This window comes from Monodon monoceros, unplaced genomic scaffold (assembly GCF_005190385.1).
Source record: "Monodon monoceros isolate NGI ecotype Baffin Bay Population unplaced genomic scaffold, NGI_Narwhal_1 Super_Scaffold_14, whole genome shotgun sequence".
Classification (NCBI taxonomy): domain Eukaryota; kingdom Metazoa; phylum Chordata; class Mammalia; order Artiodactyla; family Monodontidae; genus Monodon; species Monodon monoceros.
This window is the reverse complement of record NW_021703770.1, coordinates 1,311,099-1,329,922: the sequence shown is the minus strand read 5'-3', so window position 1 is coordinate 1,329,922 and position 18,824 is coordinate 1,311,099. Positions and strand designations below refer to the sequence as shown.

The following is an 18,824-nucleotide window of genomic DNA, read 5'->3' as shown; positions in this document are numbered from 1 at the left end:
GAATGGGGCAGTCTTAGGAACCTCGACACAGGAGTCTACTGCAGGAGCCCAGACAGGTGATAACAGCTAAGAACCGGGGAGGGATGGCGGGCATGTCAAGTGGATGGATCTGATAGTTAGGAAGCAGAAAGGAAGGAATTGGCGGCAGACCGGTGATAGAGAGAGAGTGACAGAACAGAGGTGACGCCCAGGTTCCACCCTCTCTGTCCCTATATGCAGTGGCCTCTCAGGTGCTGTATTCTCTGCAGGTGCCTTGGATTCTCTTCAAATCTCTCTCTGAGTGCTCAGCACGCAGCTGTAATTGTTTATTTACCTGTATGTCTGAATGTCCAGATTGTAATTTTCATTTGGTCCCCAATTCCTAGCACAATGGCTGAGAACAGAGAAGCTTTGGCATTCTTTTCCTTGTACAGATTGAAACATCTACTATGAAATTCATGACATAAACAAATTTAAAAATTAACATAAATTACATATCTTTAATTTTCTCACTTGTAAAATAGCCAGAATGGTATCTATTTTCAGGTTCTTATAAATATTGTCACTGACTATAAAGTGACTGTTTGACAACAGACCTCCCTCATACGATCTCACTGCTATTCTCGAGCTCCCTGCTGAACTTAAAGGGAAAATTCATTGTACACTTTTGATTAAACCTAACTACATGATTTAAAATTGATTTGATTTCTTTCTGGAAACATTTGTTTTCTAGTTTCCTAATCATATACGTAGAAATTTGATTACTCAGGCAAATGGATAATAAAGCACAGTGAGTTCCTCCCAGTTTCTAATGCACAGGAATCACAAGGCACACAAAGCAGTACTTACTTTGGTATCGACGGCAAAGCCCGTTCACCTTCTGGGGAAAAAACAGAAAGAGAGAGATGAGATTCCTTCTTTCCTTTTGAAAAGATTATGTATAGAAATCAGAGAAAGAAGATGAGTCTTATTTCAGAATTTTAGCAATAACCCTTTAAAATGAAGTTGGTATACTGCCTATCTATCTTAGGTTTCCATGGCTTTATTTTTAGTATTTATGACAAATATACACTGCCTGCAGGTGCAGACTATATAAAAGGTATTGCCAATCAAAACCAAATGCTAAGGGATAAACTGATGAAAGATATTCTTCCCAGGAGACTCTAGAAGATGAAGATGTTCTCATAATCAAAGCCAACATTCTTTACCAAAGACTGAACGTCCTGCGGCAACACCAAAACCTGTGCAGGACTGTGCTCCGCAACAAGAGAGGCCGCGATAGTGAGAGGCCCGCGCACCGCGACGAAGAGTGGCCCCCGCTTGCCACAACTAGAGAAAGCCCTCACACAGAAACGAAGACCCAACACAGCAAAAATAAATAAATTAATAAACTCCTACCCCCAACATCTTCTTTAAAAAACAAAAAACAAACCTGTGCAGGACACACACAAATCCAAAGGAAACAAACCCACAGGTTGTGTTCCTGGAGGAACAGGGGCAGCCAAGGGGCCCAGCAGCCTCAGAGGCGTGGCCTGAAGTGTCCTGTGGACTCGACTTTGGGAGGTGCTGAGGCCCCCATGACGGTGGCAGACTCCCCCGTCACGGCTGGGCTCTGGCCGGCGCATCACAGGGAAGCTCTGCTCAGTGGCTGGGGAGATGTGCTCCCTCCCCTTCATTAGTGAACCAGGAAGCATGGAGCCCCCTGGTTTAATCTCTTTTATCTGGATGAATCTGGTGGTAAACCCATCCCACCAGTCCCCTCGCTCCCCAGGCCACGGATTACCCTTGTCCAGGTCTCCTGTCCCTCCTCCTATCCCCCGGTCCCGGTCCCGTATGGCCCTGAACACAGCATGATGCCTTCACACATTCCATCTCTTGAAAGATTCTCTTCCTTCTGGTGGAAGCATCATCCCTCAATCTTTCAAAGCTCAATTCAAGCTCAACCTCCTCTAAGGAGCCCTTCCTGGAACACCCCAAGTGGCTCTGGATGGCCTTCCTGTGCTTCTGCTGCATTAGCAGAGCGCTTCCCACGTATCAGACGACTTAGCAGGTCAGACTTGACCCGCCCACAGGCCACCCCCCACACTGGCAGAGGACCTGGCACTCACAGCCACTGCATAATACCCAATACACTGCAGAAACTGCATCCAAATTTCCTCACTATGACTTTCTGACATCCAAATTTCAAGCAAAATAACCACGTTATACCATGAAGACCAAACTTAGAATAACTGGAAAATCCTATCATTAGTTTATTACCCCATGGATGCTACCACCACCACCTTACCCACACTCAACACTGTCAATTAATCATATGGGCTTTCAAATGACATGTCAGTGTGATTTCTAGCTGTTTCACTCTCTCTGTTGAAATTTCTACTTCCTTGGAGAGAAAAAGGAACCAGATTATGAACTATTTGGTTAATAGAGACTTTATAAGAAGCTGGGCAGCAGTAGGAAGAAGGCTGAAAATGAGGCGATTAACAACTGAAGGAGCGTAAGAGAGTCAATTTTCAGGAAACAAGAACGTAGCAGAACATTGAGAGAAATGGCAACAGACGCGATAAGCAGCAGCATTATAAAAATCCCCAAGCGCTCACCAACTAAAATGCCCAATGCTAGGAGCTAACTTTTGACACTGCTTTAAATTTATAAGTTGAATGAGTAACATATGCTTTCTCATGGCATTCACGTGGTCTCTTATTTCTCAGCATAAATTCCTTAGGATTAAGGATGCATCTTTGTATTAAACCACATTTTTATTTTCATTTTTAGAACTGAGGCTTTTAATTTTTGAATAAAAGTTTTTATCTATTGTTTTTTAATTAAATAATCAATACAGATTCACTGTAACAAATCTAAATCATAAAGGTCTATAATGTAGACAAAAAAAAGTAGACGAGTTGAAGCCCCCCCCACCTTCACATACAATTCCACCTTCCGTAGGGGTATTCACTGTCCACATTTAACTTTCCAGACTACCAGACTCCTCTTTTGCTTATAAACACACACAGGTTTGGCTAAACACACACACGTGCATGTAGGTTTCAGCACGGAAATAGGGCCAGCTCGTCTTTTCAAACAGCTGCACGGCATCTCACACTCCCTTATTTATTAGCTACTAGCTCCACCCCCGTAGACACCGGGGTCGTTCCACATTTTGTGCTACCGAAGACAGTGCAGCAGGGGCGCCGCATCAGTGGTCCTGCGCGGCTGTTTCCAGGAGGGGCCGGCAGTGCCAGGAGCAACCGAAAGCACTGTCCCAACTCACGCCGACACAGTGGAGTGTGGAGGGCACCTCGCAACAGCCCCACCAAGAATGGGTATCACGGTCTTTCCACCCATCTAACAACAGGTTAACAGACACAGAATGCTACCTGTCACTGTCTGTGTCCATAAGCTTACCGGACAGTGTATGTCCGTTCTTCTACAGGTGCCCATTTTTACCCTCTTATTCAATGAGCTAGAAGAACACTTGAAAAATAAGAGATTTTAATTCTTTATTGTATGTATTACAGATGTTTCCCCTTCTGTGTCACGGCTTTAAAAGCATTTCTTTTACTAGTAGAAGCGCTTTCATACTTATGTACTGATGAACTCTACGGATTTGCTCTCCGTGCCTTCTGGGTTTTGGGTCAGGCTTAGGAGCAGCCCCACCCTCACAATGTGCAGTATTTACCATCATCCTCCGTACAGAAACCCTCCTTGAGAACGATGAAATTATGACCCTGATTCGCACAATTCTTTCCTCTGAGGAGAATTTTACTAAGATTGAAAAATTGCTACTGAGCTTTCTTGCAAGTAAAGGAAAGGTCAGATAACGCCCCACGATAAGGGCCAAGGTCACACAGCGACTCTGCTGGAACCTGGTTCAGGGCATCGGACTTGTGACTCTTGGTTTTCTGCCCCAATGATACCACATTTAAAAGCACTTTCTAACTTCAAAGCAATTATGGTGGATCACAGAGTTAACAAAGTGCATCTGGGCACATCAGACCTCAGGTGTAGGACTTACACGTCACTCTAACTGTTAACACTCGCAAACGTGTACATGCTCCTTACCATTAAGCAGTTTATAGTCTAGAGAGGACAAATGGGTACGTACATAATCGTTACTTAAAGTACATACCAGGAAAATGGTACATTAGAGTGTGGAAACATGTTTCACATTTATTTGAAATTTAAAAAAAAACTAAATTAAAAAATGCACATGTGCTCTTGTCCACGTATTTCTGACTATAATCCATTAAAACATCTGACTTAAAATATTATTTCAATTAGGCAATATAAACTCACTTTAGGTATCATAAAACAGTCATGTAATAAGTACATATGCTGTGATTTAGAATAAAGTAAATAAATTATCAGACTCAATAATGAATTCTATAAAGACAACATAAAATTGGTAACAACCAATGCCCTACTAGGTTTTTATGAGAAGCATTTTCATTTATGCTGTTCTCATATGAACGAAGAATTTAATGCATCTCATTTCATGAGATTTGATATCAAAATGTTTCTCCCTAGAGGGGAAAAAAAGCCAATTAAAAACCAACACAGGAAGATGTTAAAGCTTCAAACATTTAATGCCTAATGTCTGAATGTTATTTTTTTGTGTACCAACAAATTAATGAAGAACATTTTGGTAAATCAGGATGAAATTAAAAAATTATTCACTAAAAAGAAGACAGGCGATATGGCACATTTAACACTTTTCACAGAATACTATCTTTATATGAAACAACTGTCCCCAAACATTTAAACAATGTTTGCAAGGCGCATATCCCCACTTAAAGCACAATAATAATGTTTGCAAGGTGCATATCCCCACGTAAAGCACCATACGAAAACTCAAAGCTCATGGATGCAAAGATTTTAACTGAGAGTAGCCTTCAGATATTTCTAAAAGCAACTTCATTACATAAAAAAAGCTATGATGAATACACACTATATTTTAGGAAAAAAATAAATGAAGAGGCTTTATTAATCTGATCATAGTGGGAAAACATTTTTGCTAGATTAGCCACATCCTGGAATCCATGCACTTATTGGCCTTTTGGTTCATGGCTTTATAGATACCGTTTTCAGAGCACAACACCCTGACACTAACTTTTAAACAAAGCTTCCAATGATGCCTCTGCTTTACACCCGCCCTCAACGCCCTCCACCTGCTGTCAGCACAGAGAACTCGACTGCTGGGCAGGCAGGGCCCTCTGCTGTGTCTACACTTGGAGCTCAGGGCTTTGTCATCTGCTTCCCTTGTGTGTCTCCACATACGCTTCCCCATTCGCTCACCGCTCAGTCGTCCCCAACTCCCTCCAGGGATCGTCCTACCCACAGAGGGGAGTGCTGGCAGGGATCCTGTGTCCACCTGCCACAGAGCTGGCTGCCTGCTTGACGGGGACTACTGTGGACCCCCCTACCACTCTATAAAGTAGGTACCATTCTTCCGTTATGGACGAGGAATCTCCAAGCCAAGGCTCATCCAGTGTGTCAAGATCACACTGAAACTAGCAGCAGCGTTACAACGACAGCAACACTGAAGTTTCTGACGCTGTACGTGCCAGCACGGCCCCAAGCCACCTACACACGAGGCCGTCCCCCCACGACTACACAAGACAGGGACCACTCTTCGTGTCTTGTGGGACGGAACTGAGGCACAGAAAGTTAAGTACTTTGCAGACGGCATGCACTCGTGATTTGAACCCACAGGTCAATACAATTCCAAAGTCCAGTTTTTTCCTGCTTTATTTCAGAAATCCAAATCCTCTGAAACACCCCATCTTACTGCCTTGTGAAAGACTAAAGAGACACAGTCGTGTTTCTAAGGTTCATCACATCATGCTTAGAACTACTACTCTAAGCTTTTGAGATCTATGGGAAAAAATAGGAAAGAGACTTTATTTATCATGAGTTACAAGGGACTTTAAAAAAAAAGACCCAGAACATAATCCCAAAAGTTTATTTAAAAATGCTAATGGTAACCTAGAAAATACATTAAGTATGTTGCTCAAAACAAAAGGGTCTAAACACAATGTTTCCTTTAAGCTCTGTCCAAACCCAGCTCTTAGGCTGTGAGCTGGATCACTTCCCTAGAAAAGCAAGAATACAGATCCACTGGGCTGAATTATTCATCCACTCTTCACTTTCACAGAGCAATCTAAAAGGACTACAGGCTGTGGGGCGAGCTCGGCTAACGATTCAGAGGGAGCGCTGGAACAGAAGGAGAGCTCACCTTTCTGAGGCCTGATGATGAAAGACTGAGTGGCCCCGTGCACCAGCCGGCAGTACCCATCTATCAGGTCGGCCATGTTCTCGGCAATGGTCAGGGACGGTGCTGTCACCGTCAGAGGCTGGACAGGGGAGAAGACCCAGAGAGAGCCGTTATTGTTCTTTCCAGTAATCAAAGGGACAGCTGCACTATGACATCAGATCTCTAGATACACTTGAACACAGAGTGGGAGCGAAACAAGATCTGTCATAAGGTTTGAGTGAAAAAGGAAGTTTGATATTTAAGGATGTTATTCCTAGAATATGTGACAGAAGGCAAACCCAGGCAAAAAAAGAAAAATCACTTAAACCGAGACTCCCTTTCTAGAACAAAAAGAGGTGAAAAAACCACTTCCTTTCAGAACGTCTGGTCCCTTAGGCACGCTCTAATTAAGAAAAGAATTTAGAAAATTAGTAAGCTAAAGTAGAGCTTATTTTAGAAACTAGACAAATGTGGAGTAAGTTTTTATCAACCATCATCGTAATTCTTCTGACATTAAAGAAAATTAGTGGAATTTCATTATTTTGAGCATGCACAGCATGTTCTGCTCCAGAGCTTAGAAACCACACTTTTCAAGTTAAACATGCAATTATGATAAATTTCCTTAAAACCTATCATTAAATGTTATCCAGGAGATCATCAAAGCTGTATCTTACTTTCAAACACAAGTATGTCCTAACTCATGTAGTCTACATAACCTCCTTCCAAAGGGACAACTTATCTCACCTGCAGTATCCTAAATATTATTTGAGGGTAGCAAACAGAAAGGAGGACAGCCTGAAAATCATGGTGCAAACAAGAAATTACTGAGATATTTTCAGGAAAGTTCAATTTGCAATACGGTTTCAGTATTTCATGGCATCATTTGTTTAGTTCTGAGAATCCACTGCCTGGAGCCTAGAAATGCCGCGATCCCAAGGCAGCAGGAGCAAGAAAGTGTGAGGAGCACCAAAAACAAACCATCCCCGCAGGGGCCGCAGCAGAGCAGAGCCCAGGTGTGCGAGTGGGGCCAGGTGAGCCCCCAGAACGGGCTTCACCCACGAGTAAGCCTGCGTGTGCCGCCAGGTGGTGCAGACTCTTCGGTATGTGAGTATTCTCTGCCCGTCTTTCAGAAAGGTCACCTTATGCAGTGTTTGCCAAATGTTCATGTCTCGTGCCAGGCCTGCCTTTACTTTCCACACCACGTGCTGATTAAGAAGAGGCTCCGGGTCCAGACTGTCTGGGATGAACTCCATGTCTACCACCTACTAGGACCGTGGCCACCATCCTGTGCTTGGTTCCCTCATCTACAGACTGGGGGTAACCAAAGTATCTCAAAGTGCCTCTTCCGCTGGGTTCTGAGGATGCCGTGTGTTGCCCTTGGCTTCTGTGTTAAGTGTCGGACAGTGGGGACATATGTGGCACAAAGTACCAGCTGCTGCCGCGGTTATTTTCCTAATTATTACCCCCCAGAGAATGTCACATACTGCACAGTCTGGGAAATAACACTGTAACATAGTTTACAGAATTTATATAATTCGAAGAGGCTGATTTTCTTGGTAATTCATGATAATCTTCCAGCATCTCCACAATAAGGCTCCATTAATTTTTAAACCTGTTTTCTATTCTTGAGGACATTTAATCATTATTATTCGTAATGTAACGCTTATTACATTAGAGAAAGCTGTGATTCTGATGACCCATGAATACTTCACCTGCAACCAGAAACAATCATCATTTCTACAACAGCACTTTATTTTCGTCTTCCCATCGTGACGCACGTGAGCCCTCCTTACCTCAGGCGCTCCTGCAATCTTCAGCTGCAGTGTCCCCTTCCTGTCCTTGTCTTCGCTGTTTGAATACTGAATGGTCTGCACTTGATTGAAGTCGGCCAGGTGTGTGGGCTTTGGGAAGAAAAGGCAAACGCTCTGGACCACAGATGCAAGACTCACGTGAGCTATTCTGTGCAGTCCTCACGGCCCCAAGCCCACCTCATCCTCCTGAGGACACCTCCCTACACGGGATGTCTGAGGAAACCAACTGTCCATGTTGCCTGGGGGCCCATTCTCCCTCTGAGGAGCAGTCATGGACCTGCTAGGGCCACCTGCTCACTTCACGGTCAGGGATGTGTCTGCTCTCTGTGCTCCTGACGGCCGAGGGGCACTCCATCCTCAGGAGCTGCACAAGTGGTCACCAGTCCCACACGACACATGACAGAGAAAGGAAGAAGGGAGTCCCCGACCTGACTCACCCTCTGGCCTGGGGAGAACCGTGTGAAATTCTTGGCCTAAGGGAACATTCTGCTCCACTTCTCACAGAGAGAGGGACCTGTTCCCACTCCCAATGCACCCTGAGCTAGAACAAGTCTCTGAAACGTTCTGAAGTTCCAGAGTGTAACAGTGCTAGGGAGACGCTGGGTATCCAAAGGGCCCTTCCCACACAGACAGGCCAAGAGAGACACTGTTCATTTTCCCAAGAGGAGTAAACTCTTTTTTCTTATGCAGACAAAACATGCCCATCCGTCTTTCATCCTCTACCATTTCATGACAACGACCGGTTCGCGTGAGACGATTCCTACAGGTTTATCCAAAACAATCGGCCTAGTTAGGACCTCTTTCTCTTAGAACATCACAGGTATCAGCCCCTCCCTGCCAAGTGCCCCACTCAGCACAGATAATGCCACTGGGACTGAGCCGGAATTACGGTTCAGAAGGGGACTCCTACCCCGCGCCCCTTCGCAGGGAAGCGTCTCTGCAGCACTGCTCTCAGGCACTGCTGTCAGGCCCCCTGCACGGACGCCCACGGGCACTCCTCCGTCCCCTGGGCAGCACACAGCACGGCCCCCACGCCTGGCCTTCTCTTGGCCTCTGTGGCCTCTGCCCTCATGGGCTTTCCTCCTCCCTCCCTGGCTCTCTTTCCATTTCCTGGCTTCTCCCCTACTCAACCCACAAACGTTCAGGTGCTACAGGGGTCTGTGCTGGGCCCCGTCCTTCTCACCAGCTGTGCATGGCCTGCCCAGTGAACACCAGCCAGTCCTGTGGCACAAGTACCATCTCCAGTCCTGAGCTCAGACTCAAGTATCCCACTCCCTACGTGACATCCTCGCGTGGACACTGGAGAGAGACTGACCGCACACCCAGCACAGTCACGGGGACCCCCCCCCCCGCTCAAAACACCTTCCCCCTCTAGTCTTCCTCACTTCTACAAAAGCATCACCATTCAACCTGGTTCCTGAGTGGAAATATGAAGGCATGATTACTGACTCCCCTCCTTCCCTTACCCCACATCCAGCCCAGCTCCCAACACCCAGAATCCATGCATTTTCCCTCCATCCCCACGGCCACCACTCCAGTACAAGCCACTGTCTTGCACGGTGCTCAGAATTCATCCTGCAATTGTTTCCCAGCCAGTGTCCCTTCATCTGTGTTCGTCCTCTACACAGACAGCCCCCGGAAGCCAGGGAGGTATTTTAAAATGTAAATCTGGTCCTATTAAGTCCCCTGTAAAAATGGTACAAAGCTAGCCCAAAGGAATCAAACACCCACATGATCTGACCTCTGCCTGCCTCTCTGACCTAATTCCCCACCAGGACCTCGTCTTGATGGGATGTGCTCTGGTCTCACTGGGGCAGGGCCATTCCCTGGGGGTTGTTTTCAGCTGACCAAAGAACGAGGAACATGAATGAGGACCAGGGCTGTGAGAGGGCATATAATGTGCAGGAAATTCCCACATGGTGAAAAACTGTCTTGTGTCCTGAATGGCTTTCAAATATCCTGGTATTTATTCATGCTGGTGAAAAATCTGATTCTAGAACCCACATCTATTTTAAAACACAAAGTATGCTCTGCATGGAATTTTCCAGGAATGCAACTTAGGTGTAATTCAGGGAATATTACACTTGCCTGTCTTTGGAATGTCACTATGAGTCGCTCACCATTTTGGAAAAGGACATCACCGAGGGCGATGCTAGTCTGATGTTTGAGCTGCTGGCACAAGGTACATACACTGTCATAGAGGAGGCCTGAGGCTCCTCCTAACACACTGGGAACCAAATATCATTAAGTCAGTGGCGACACATGAAATGAGGAATATCTCAATTAGTTTCAGTAAATGGTTATATTAAAATATCCCCATTACTGGCATCTTACAATTGAAAAAAATTTCCAAAGCACAAAAAGAAAGTTGAGTTATGGAAATTATTGTATTTAACTTATTTTTTATTCCTTCTCTTAACCCATTGTTTTTCTGCCTCATTCTGACATTATCCCTCAAGGTCGGCCACATAAAAAGAATAAATTTTAAAGACGTACTTAAAGGGAACAGCAGAAGAAAAGAATAAAAATAAGCAAAAGATATTAGGAAATGGAAATCTGTGAAGATAAATACTGAAATTAATGAAGACAGATAGATTAATGCTATAACCCTACCCGCTAAGCCTGTCCTTCAAAAGCAGCTGAAATAAATCCTTTGCAAATCTGAAAATAAGAGACAAATCCAAACAGACAAGCTTAGGACTGAGAAAGGATATAGAAATAAAGTTACTGGAAAGATCGTAAGGGTATCACGAGATGCAACTCCATGGCAACAATTTAAAAATGTAGAAAAGCAGATGAGACGCTAACAGTATGAATTACCAAAACTGACACAAGAACTGGAAAACCTGAATAGATCTATTACTACTGGAGAGGTTGAAAAAATGGTTAAACACCCACCATTGAAAAAGGCACCATGTGGTTACATAGATTGATTCTATCCGCCTCCACAGAACACACAACTCTACCTTGACTTAAAATATTTCAGGCCACAAAATGATGAAAAGCCCCCTAATTCGCCTGATAAAATTAGTGTAACTTCTAATATCATGTCCTCATAGAGCTAATATAAAAAGAAAAGACTAGATTGATTTCACTTATAAATAGTTGCAAAAATTCTATATATTAGCAAATATAATAAATCACTATTTCAAAAGAATAATATAGCATAACCAGTAGGAGCTATTAAATGGCTCAATATCAGCACATCTAATCAAGATAATATACACTAATAACAAATTAAATTAGAAGATACTATACACTGATAACAAATTAGAAGATACTATACACTGATAACAAATTAGAAGATAATATACACTGATAACAAATTAGAAGATACTACACACTGATAACAAATTAGAAGATAATATACACTGATAACAAATTAGAAGAGAAAAAACCAGGATCATATCATTAGGGCTGAAAAAGCCTTCAGTTAAATTTAGTAGCCACTCCTAATAAAAATGCTAAGCAAAGAAAGGCATAATTTAAAAACATGAAAGATACTTTACTAAAGGGACTTTACTGGTGGCGCAGTGGATAACACTCTGCACCCCCAATGCAGGGGCCCCGGGTTTGATCCCTGGTCAGGGAACTAGATCCCACACGCATGCTGCAACTAAGAGTTCACATGCTGCAACTAAGGAGCCCATGTGCTGCAACTAAGACCCCACACAACCAAATAAATAAATATATTTCTTTTAAAAGATACATTACTAAAACCCAACATCAAAAATTATCCTGAATGATGACACGCTTTTTTTTTGCGGTATGTGGGCCTCTCACTGTTGTGGCCTCTCCCGTTGCGGAGCACAGGCTCCGGACACGCAGGCTCAGCGGCCATGGCTCACGGGCCCAGCCGCTCCGCGGCATGTGGGATCTTCCCGCACCGGGGCACGAACCCGTGTCCCCTGCATCGGCAGGCGGACTCTCAACCACTGCGCCACCAGGGAAGCCCGACACACTTTTAACTGATAAATTAAAACCTAAAACAAGATAGGGATATCCTCTACCACCCGTTTTTAAACATGATCTTCAAGGTGCCTGTGAATATGAGAACAGGAAAGAACTGCATAGATTAGACAAAAAAGTTAAAACTCTTCTTTTTTTTTGCTGATTATATGATTATATACCTATAAAATCTAAGATTCTAAAAAAAAGAGTTATTAAATGAACAAGGTTGCTGAATATATGATAAACAACAATTAAGTATATTCTGCTATGCTCACAGTATGAATTTTAAATTGGAAATGGCCCCAAAAAATTTTCCCAATAAGGCCAAAAACTCTATAATACTTATGAATTAGCTTAATACAAAAAATCTATACGAGGGCTTCCCTGGTGGCGCAGTGGTTGAGAGTCCGCCTGCCCATGCAGGAGACACGGGTTCGTGGCCCAGTCCGGGAAGATCCCACATGCCGTGGAGCGGTTGGGCCCGTGAGCCATGGCCGCTGAGCCTGCGCTCCACAACGGGAGAGGCCACAACAGTGAGAGGCCCACGTACCACAAAAAAAAAAAAAAAAAAAAAAAAAAAAAAATCTATACAAAAAAGACTATGACATCTTATTGAAGGATGTAAAAGAAGTCCTGAACGGGCTTCTCTGGTGGCGCAGTGGTTAAGAGTCCACCCGTGCCAATGCAGGGGACATGGGTTCAAGCCCTGGTCCGGGAAGATCCCACATGCCGTGGAGCAACTAGGCCCGTGCGCCACAACTACGGAGTCTGAGCTCTACAGCCCACGCTCCGCAACAAGACAAGCCACCACAACGAGAAACACGCGCACTGCAACGAAGAGTAGCCCCCGCTCACCGCAACTAGAGAAAGCCTGCATGCAGCAAAGAAGACCCAATGCAGCCAAAAATAAATAAATAAATAGGTAAATTTAAAAAAAAAAAAAAAAAGTCCTGAACAAATAGAAAGACATACCATATTCTTGGACAGATAACTAACTAATATCTACTTTCACAAATTAACAAACAAGTTGGAATCCCAACAGAATTTTCTGCTAATTCTATACATTTGGTTTCGAAAGACTAACTAGCCAGTAACAGCCAGGAAAGTGTACAAACAAAAGATGACACAGGGATGCAGCACCCACCTAGAGCAGTCCCATCTGGATGGAAGCAGTACAGAAAGAGAGAACTGTGTCCTTGGACCAGAACAGAGGATCCAGAATTAGTTCACAAAGATGGTAGACGTTCAGTTCAGAGGTAAAAGATACGATTACTGTGCTGACACAGCTGGCTGCTCACTGGGATACCAACAAGAAGAACAACAAGGGGACAATGACAGCAGCCAGCATCCTCTAAGTGCTTCCTCTGTGCAAGGCCTTCATCTCAACACTGCACACTCAGTACCCACTTCATTCTCCTACCACCCCTCTTAGGTAGTTGTGATTATTATTGCCATTTTGCTGACGAGGAAACACAAGCCAGCTGTGAAGAAATGGACTCAAAGTCACACGGCCAGCATGAGGGTGACCCACCCACTGGGAACCCCGGCTGCACACTCCAGAGCCCATCCTCCGGACACACCGCAGGCCCACCTTGTACCACACACAAAATTCCACACGGGTTAAATGCGGAAGGACAAAGAAAACCTGGCAAGAGAATACAAGAGACTACAAATCAAAGAGAAGGCAGATAACGTCACAGAGCTTCCTGAAGAGGTTGTGCCACTTTATACCCTCACAGAGTGTATGAAACGTCCAACTGTTGCACATGCCTGCCAACACCTGGAATTACTCATCTCCTTCACCTCAGCCATTCTGGTAGGCGTGTAACAGTATCACACTGTGCATTTATCTGATGACTATGGGGCTGAACGTCGCTTCACTTACGTCTTAACTATTCGGACATCCTCTATTGGGGTGGCTGCCCTTTTCTTAGTGATATTTTTGATCCTGGAAAGAGCCAGAAGAGGCTGTTTCAAAGGACATGATACAAGTACAAATATACTTAAATTAGATGCAGAAGTGAATGAAGAAATCAGTATCTAAAACTTCTCCAGATGAACTGTAACAACCCCATTCAGATCTCACCAACATGCGTGCCATCTGTGTGATTCCCTTCCTTCCCGACTAAAGAATTTCAAAAACTTTCGACCTAGGCTGTCTCTTCCTCTCATTCCCTTGAGCAATAAACGCTGTGAAACGGAAAGCTTTAATGGCAGAATGATGTCTTTTCCAAGAGGATCCTCATTTCCTTATTTTGATTCCCCTTTGTCCACAATCAGGTCCGAAAGGAGGTGTGTTCCACACAGGCCGCTCCCAAGACTTGCCCAAAGCGCACTTACGTTGCAGCCCTTGTCTGTGAGGTAACTGATCCCTTCTTCGGGGCCAATCGCCAGCTCCACCGATATAATCCAGCTCGACTTGAAGGTGAAACGGGTGACGGCAAAGGTACCAGAAGGAAAAAGATATTTTAGATAAAGAACCATGGACATGTTAAAGGACCAAAGGGGGGCTGGGCTAGCTTGCTACTGGTCTTTGTAACCGAGTAATACAGAACATTTACAACTTCAGCATCTGCTGAGCTAAACAGAGACAGGCAGGCTGCGCTCATTCCAGTGGGTCTCAAGCCAATGGTTTCTTTGGGAAGATTATATGAATAGGGAAACCAGCCCTTAGCGAACAGTTAACCAATGAATCGCTGGTCTGGAATAAAAAAAAAAATCTTCGGCATGCTTTTAAAAAAGGATGGTTTTAGTCTCGCGTTGACACATTTTCTTTTTGTATTTTTCCCACTGTAAAATGATAAAATATTCTCATGTTGTTAAAAATGTGACAAATTAGATTTCAATCAGAAATTTAGACATACATGGATAAGAAAAAGCAAAAGAAATCACACCTAGTCCCACCCTATTTCCAAGTCCCCATACTTACACCAAGGGCACACTTGAAGCATTCTTTATCAAATCTGTACACTGGGGAGAGGATCTCAAAGAATTTCAAAATACTTTCTTCTCTATTAAGGTTGGCAAACTGTCTAAATGTTTGTTGAATCAATTTTCTTAGTGTTTTGGCCTGCATGATAAAATTACAAACATCTTTTTAGAGCCAACAATGAGTAAAGACCACAGCAATAACAGCCAACACCAAGGAACATTTCTTGTCCAGCCACCACTTAATACCACCTACGTTCACCAAATGCTGTATTTATCAGAGCTTTGTTTCTTTTATTTAAAAAAAAATCATAGTAAAATACACATAAAATATACCATCGCAACCATTCTAAAGTATACAGTTCAGCAGCACCAAGCTTTATTTCTTAAACAGAAATTGGTAAAGCAGTAATTGGCTTATTAGAACATGTGGTAAACAGTTAGGCATTAAAAATATAAGGGCTATATTCGCATGTGACCTGAAGTCGGCAAAGGAGGGGACATAAAGGCACTCACACATCCCAACCTGGGAGGGGAAGTCGACGCACCCTTTCTGAAGGCAATTTGGCAATAAGAAATCAAAAACTTTAAAACCACAACCTTTGAGAAATTATTCTTTAGGAATGATGAAAGAACTGTGCAAAGATCCAGCAACAAGGAGGTTCAGCACGGAAGCGTGTAGAGTACCCCAAAACCGGCCATGCACACTGCAGTGTGTCTGCTACCCAGATGTCCTAAGACTGCTGTGCACATCCCATTTACTGACATGAAAATCGGTATCACAGTGCTACATGAAAAAATTAGACAAGGCAATCTGTTGTAGTGTAGAAGCCTTTAAAAGGAGAGCACAGGATATGGGCCTCACACAGGCTGGCACACGCACCAACGCACAGTGAAGACAAACCAGCCATGCCTCTCTTCTCTGTGTAGTGGAATCACAGGTGATCTCTGGGTGACTTTTCATTTATGTGAGTTTTCTATTTATAAACCATGAGCATCTGGATGGTGGAGGGTGGCGAGCCCACAGTCCATGGTGTGTCAGAGAGAGGAGTGTGGCCTGAGGGGGCCAGCGGGCAAAGGATGTGTGATGGATGAGGTCTGGGGAAGGGTACAAGAGGGCGCAGGCCACAGGACGCAACTGGGTCCACCCTGGTGAGATGCAAAGCCCTGGGGCGGCCTGGAATAGGAATATTGTGATCCGACATAGATTTTGACAGGAATACTCTGGCCGCTATGTTGGGAACAGTATGAAGGGAGCAGGAGAGATCCAGTGAGATGCCAACAAAATAATCCAGGCGAGAGGTGATGGGACCCAGGCACTGCTGCACAAGTGTAGAAGCAGAAAGGAGTGAGAAGTAGTCAGATTTCAGATTTGTTTTGAAAACAGAATCAACAGGATGTACTGAGAGGTAAGAGTTACCACTGAACTGAAATGGCCAAGACCAGGAGAAGCAAGGCGGAGGAGGGTCTTAGAGAACACCAGGGGCCACCTGAGCCTCGGTGTGAGATGCACACAGACAGGAAGCAAAGCCAGGAGACTGGAGACAGGACCAGGGTGGGATCTGGAGGGGCAGGGACAGGACCTCATCCCATGGCGGCCTGCAAATCTCAGCAGTCAGGGAAGTGGGAGCAGGTGAATCAGCAGGGGGTGGCATACTCTGGTGGGTCAGGGCAGTGACAGCCTGCCTGGAGTGGCCAGAAGGTGCCAGTGTGGTCAAAGGATTTCTGGATCTGGGACACCGCAGAGTGAGCTGGACCGCTAGGAGCAGTGGTCAGCGTGGGATCCAGTTCCAGAGGGGCTGCGGTTACTGGAGATGAAGACCAGGGTGCGAGGCGGCGGGGGGCAGAGAGCGGGCCCTAGATAACCTAGGGCTGGTGACTTTTATTTCACAAGCTGGCTCTGCTCCTGCAGAGAAGGTGTGGGGGAGAACGGAAGCAGGAAGACTGGCGCCGGGCACGCACAGCCACCTGGGTGATGCTCGAGATGGCAGGGAAAGCGGGAAGTCGACACAACTCGAACTTTGGGTGGAACAAGCGGGCAAACAGAAGGGGCGGGGCTCCGGGAAGATCAAGTCCCGTTAATTCTGAACGTGCCTGAGATCCGCAAGTCTCCCGAGCTGAACCACTGAGCATAAAGCTGGGTACAGATCTGAGCTCAGGAGACAGCAGGGCTGGGTCAGAACCTTACAGTCTCCAGCCGACGTGATTACAGGCATGGGGCCTGATGACTCCCACAAGTACAGTGGCCGCAGGAAAGAAGTGCGGGCCAAAGCCTGCTTGGTAGGCCAACATTGGTTTTAACCAGGGCTGGGGTGCCGACAGGTGAGCCAAGTGTGGAACTACAGGCAATTGGAAGAGAATCAGTTATGGCTTTAGATCACAGGAACTAAAGTGAAGAGAAGCAAAATGGGTTCAAGGGCAAGGCTTGACTATCAGATGTCACCTACAACATGAGTGGTTGGCCTTGGACACTCTGTAAAAGAAAAGTCTGGGACGCGTGGTTTGGGGAAGAGCCGTCCAAGCTCAGGCCACGAGCCCAGAGACTGAAAAAGGCCACTCTCGCCACAGCTGAGACGGCATTTAACAGCTGTTCTGACTCCAGGCTTTGCAAACACTCTCTGCGTCTCCTCTTGAGCATTAGACCCACACATATGCACGTGCCCACCTGAGCTTTCCACCTGAAATTCCCAGACACCTGAAACCTGGCATGCCACCAAGAGAACTTGTGACTTTCTTCCAGGCCTGGACCTCATCTCAGCAAATCTCCCAGCTGCTTAGAGACAGAAACCTAGGCGGCAACCTTGACCTCTTTCGCCCACCTCTCAAAACCCACTTCACTGCCACGTCCTCAAAGTGCTTTTCCAAAAGCCATGTTCTTTTCTCTAAGCTTCCCACGCAGCAGCCCCACTCTTGCTTTGATTTCTGTGATGGTCTCCCGTGGATACAGAATTCTGGTAGAAGAGAGACTAGTGAAAAACAAGGAAATGGAAATATCTGTGATGTGAGCATTATACGTAGTTAGTTAGTTCTTTGTTAAGTGTATAGAAATAACTCTCATGTAACAGGTAAATATGCGCACGTGTAAAGATGAAATGCAACACCTTATGGTCCCTGCTGATTCTCATTCTCCTGCCGACCCCATGGCACAGTCACTCCCAATTCCGCGTCTCCTTCCCTCACTGTTGTCCCCTGACCCCCAGCACCCGTGGAATGGGTGTGCATGGGGTCAACTAAACTGTGCACCTGACCATTCAACCTGCCGGAAAACTTCTGAGCAACTGGGCAAATAGGTTTGAAAATAGTAACTGTGCAGTGCTAGCAGACAGACAGCCTGAGCTACAGGTTCACGCCTCTGTGCCATCCAGCTGACTCTGTCAGTTTTCCACGTGCTGCTCTGCCCGGCCCCTCCCGAGGCCTACACGTCACCCGGCTAAGACAGGAAGTCACACTCCTGGGCAGCGGCCGCAGGAGCTGAAGGAGGGAGCGCGCCCATTCAGGGCTGGCTTCCTGGGGACACAGAGCCACACCCCGGCTCCCCGCCAAGCGAGAGCGGGCGCACCTGGCTGGGAGTGAGTCCCCGAGCTTTCTCGGGGTCTCTACTCCAATGTGGCCACCCAAGAGGACTGAGATTTCCGGCCTGCAGCAGCCAGTGTTGGGCAGGAACTAGAAAACCCTCGCTATCTGAAAGGAGCCCCAGATTCGTTTCTAAGAAGGATGCCTTAGAGAGCATCAGTTCTTTCCTCCTTTCTCAGTAAGGAAAAAAATTCCACAAAATCTGACTCCCTAGAATCTCTTGATATTAATCAATACACTTCCCTGTTTATAGGGTTTCAACATCAGCTTTGTGTTTGCCCAGACTTAGGAAACAAGGCATCTATCGATGAATGCTAGTCAATCTTAAA

The 18,824-nt window shown here is 45.3% G+C and overlaps 1 protein-coding gene across 10 annotated transcripts in view; it reads right to left on the bottom strand.

Annotated features, from left to right (window-relative positions):
• Positions 1 to 18,824, bottom strand: part of PTK2 (protein tyrosine kinase 2) — a 253,684-nt gene that overhangs the window by 93,163 nt on the left and 141,697 nt on the right. For all 10 annotated transcript variants that reach the window (XM_029222747.1, XM_029222740.1, XM_029222744.1 and 7 more), the window contains 5 exons: positions 14,924 to 15,064; positions 14,335 to 14,412; positions 8,026 to 8,133; positions 6,215 to 6,332; positions 829 to 859 (listed from right to left, as the gene is read on the bottom strand). In XM_029222747.1, coding sequence (XP_029078580.1) covers positions 829 to 859; positions 6,215 to 6,332; positions 8,026 to 8,133; positions 14,335 to 14,412; positions 14,924 to 15,064 — 476 coding nt within the window. The remainder of the gene's footprint in view (positions 1 to 828; positions 860 to 6,214; positions 6,333 to 8,025; positions 8,134 to 14,334; positions 14,413 to 14,923; positions 15,065 to 18,824) is intronic.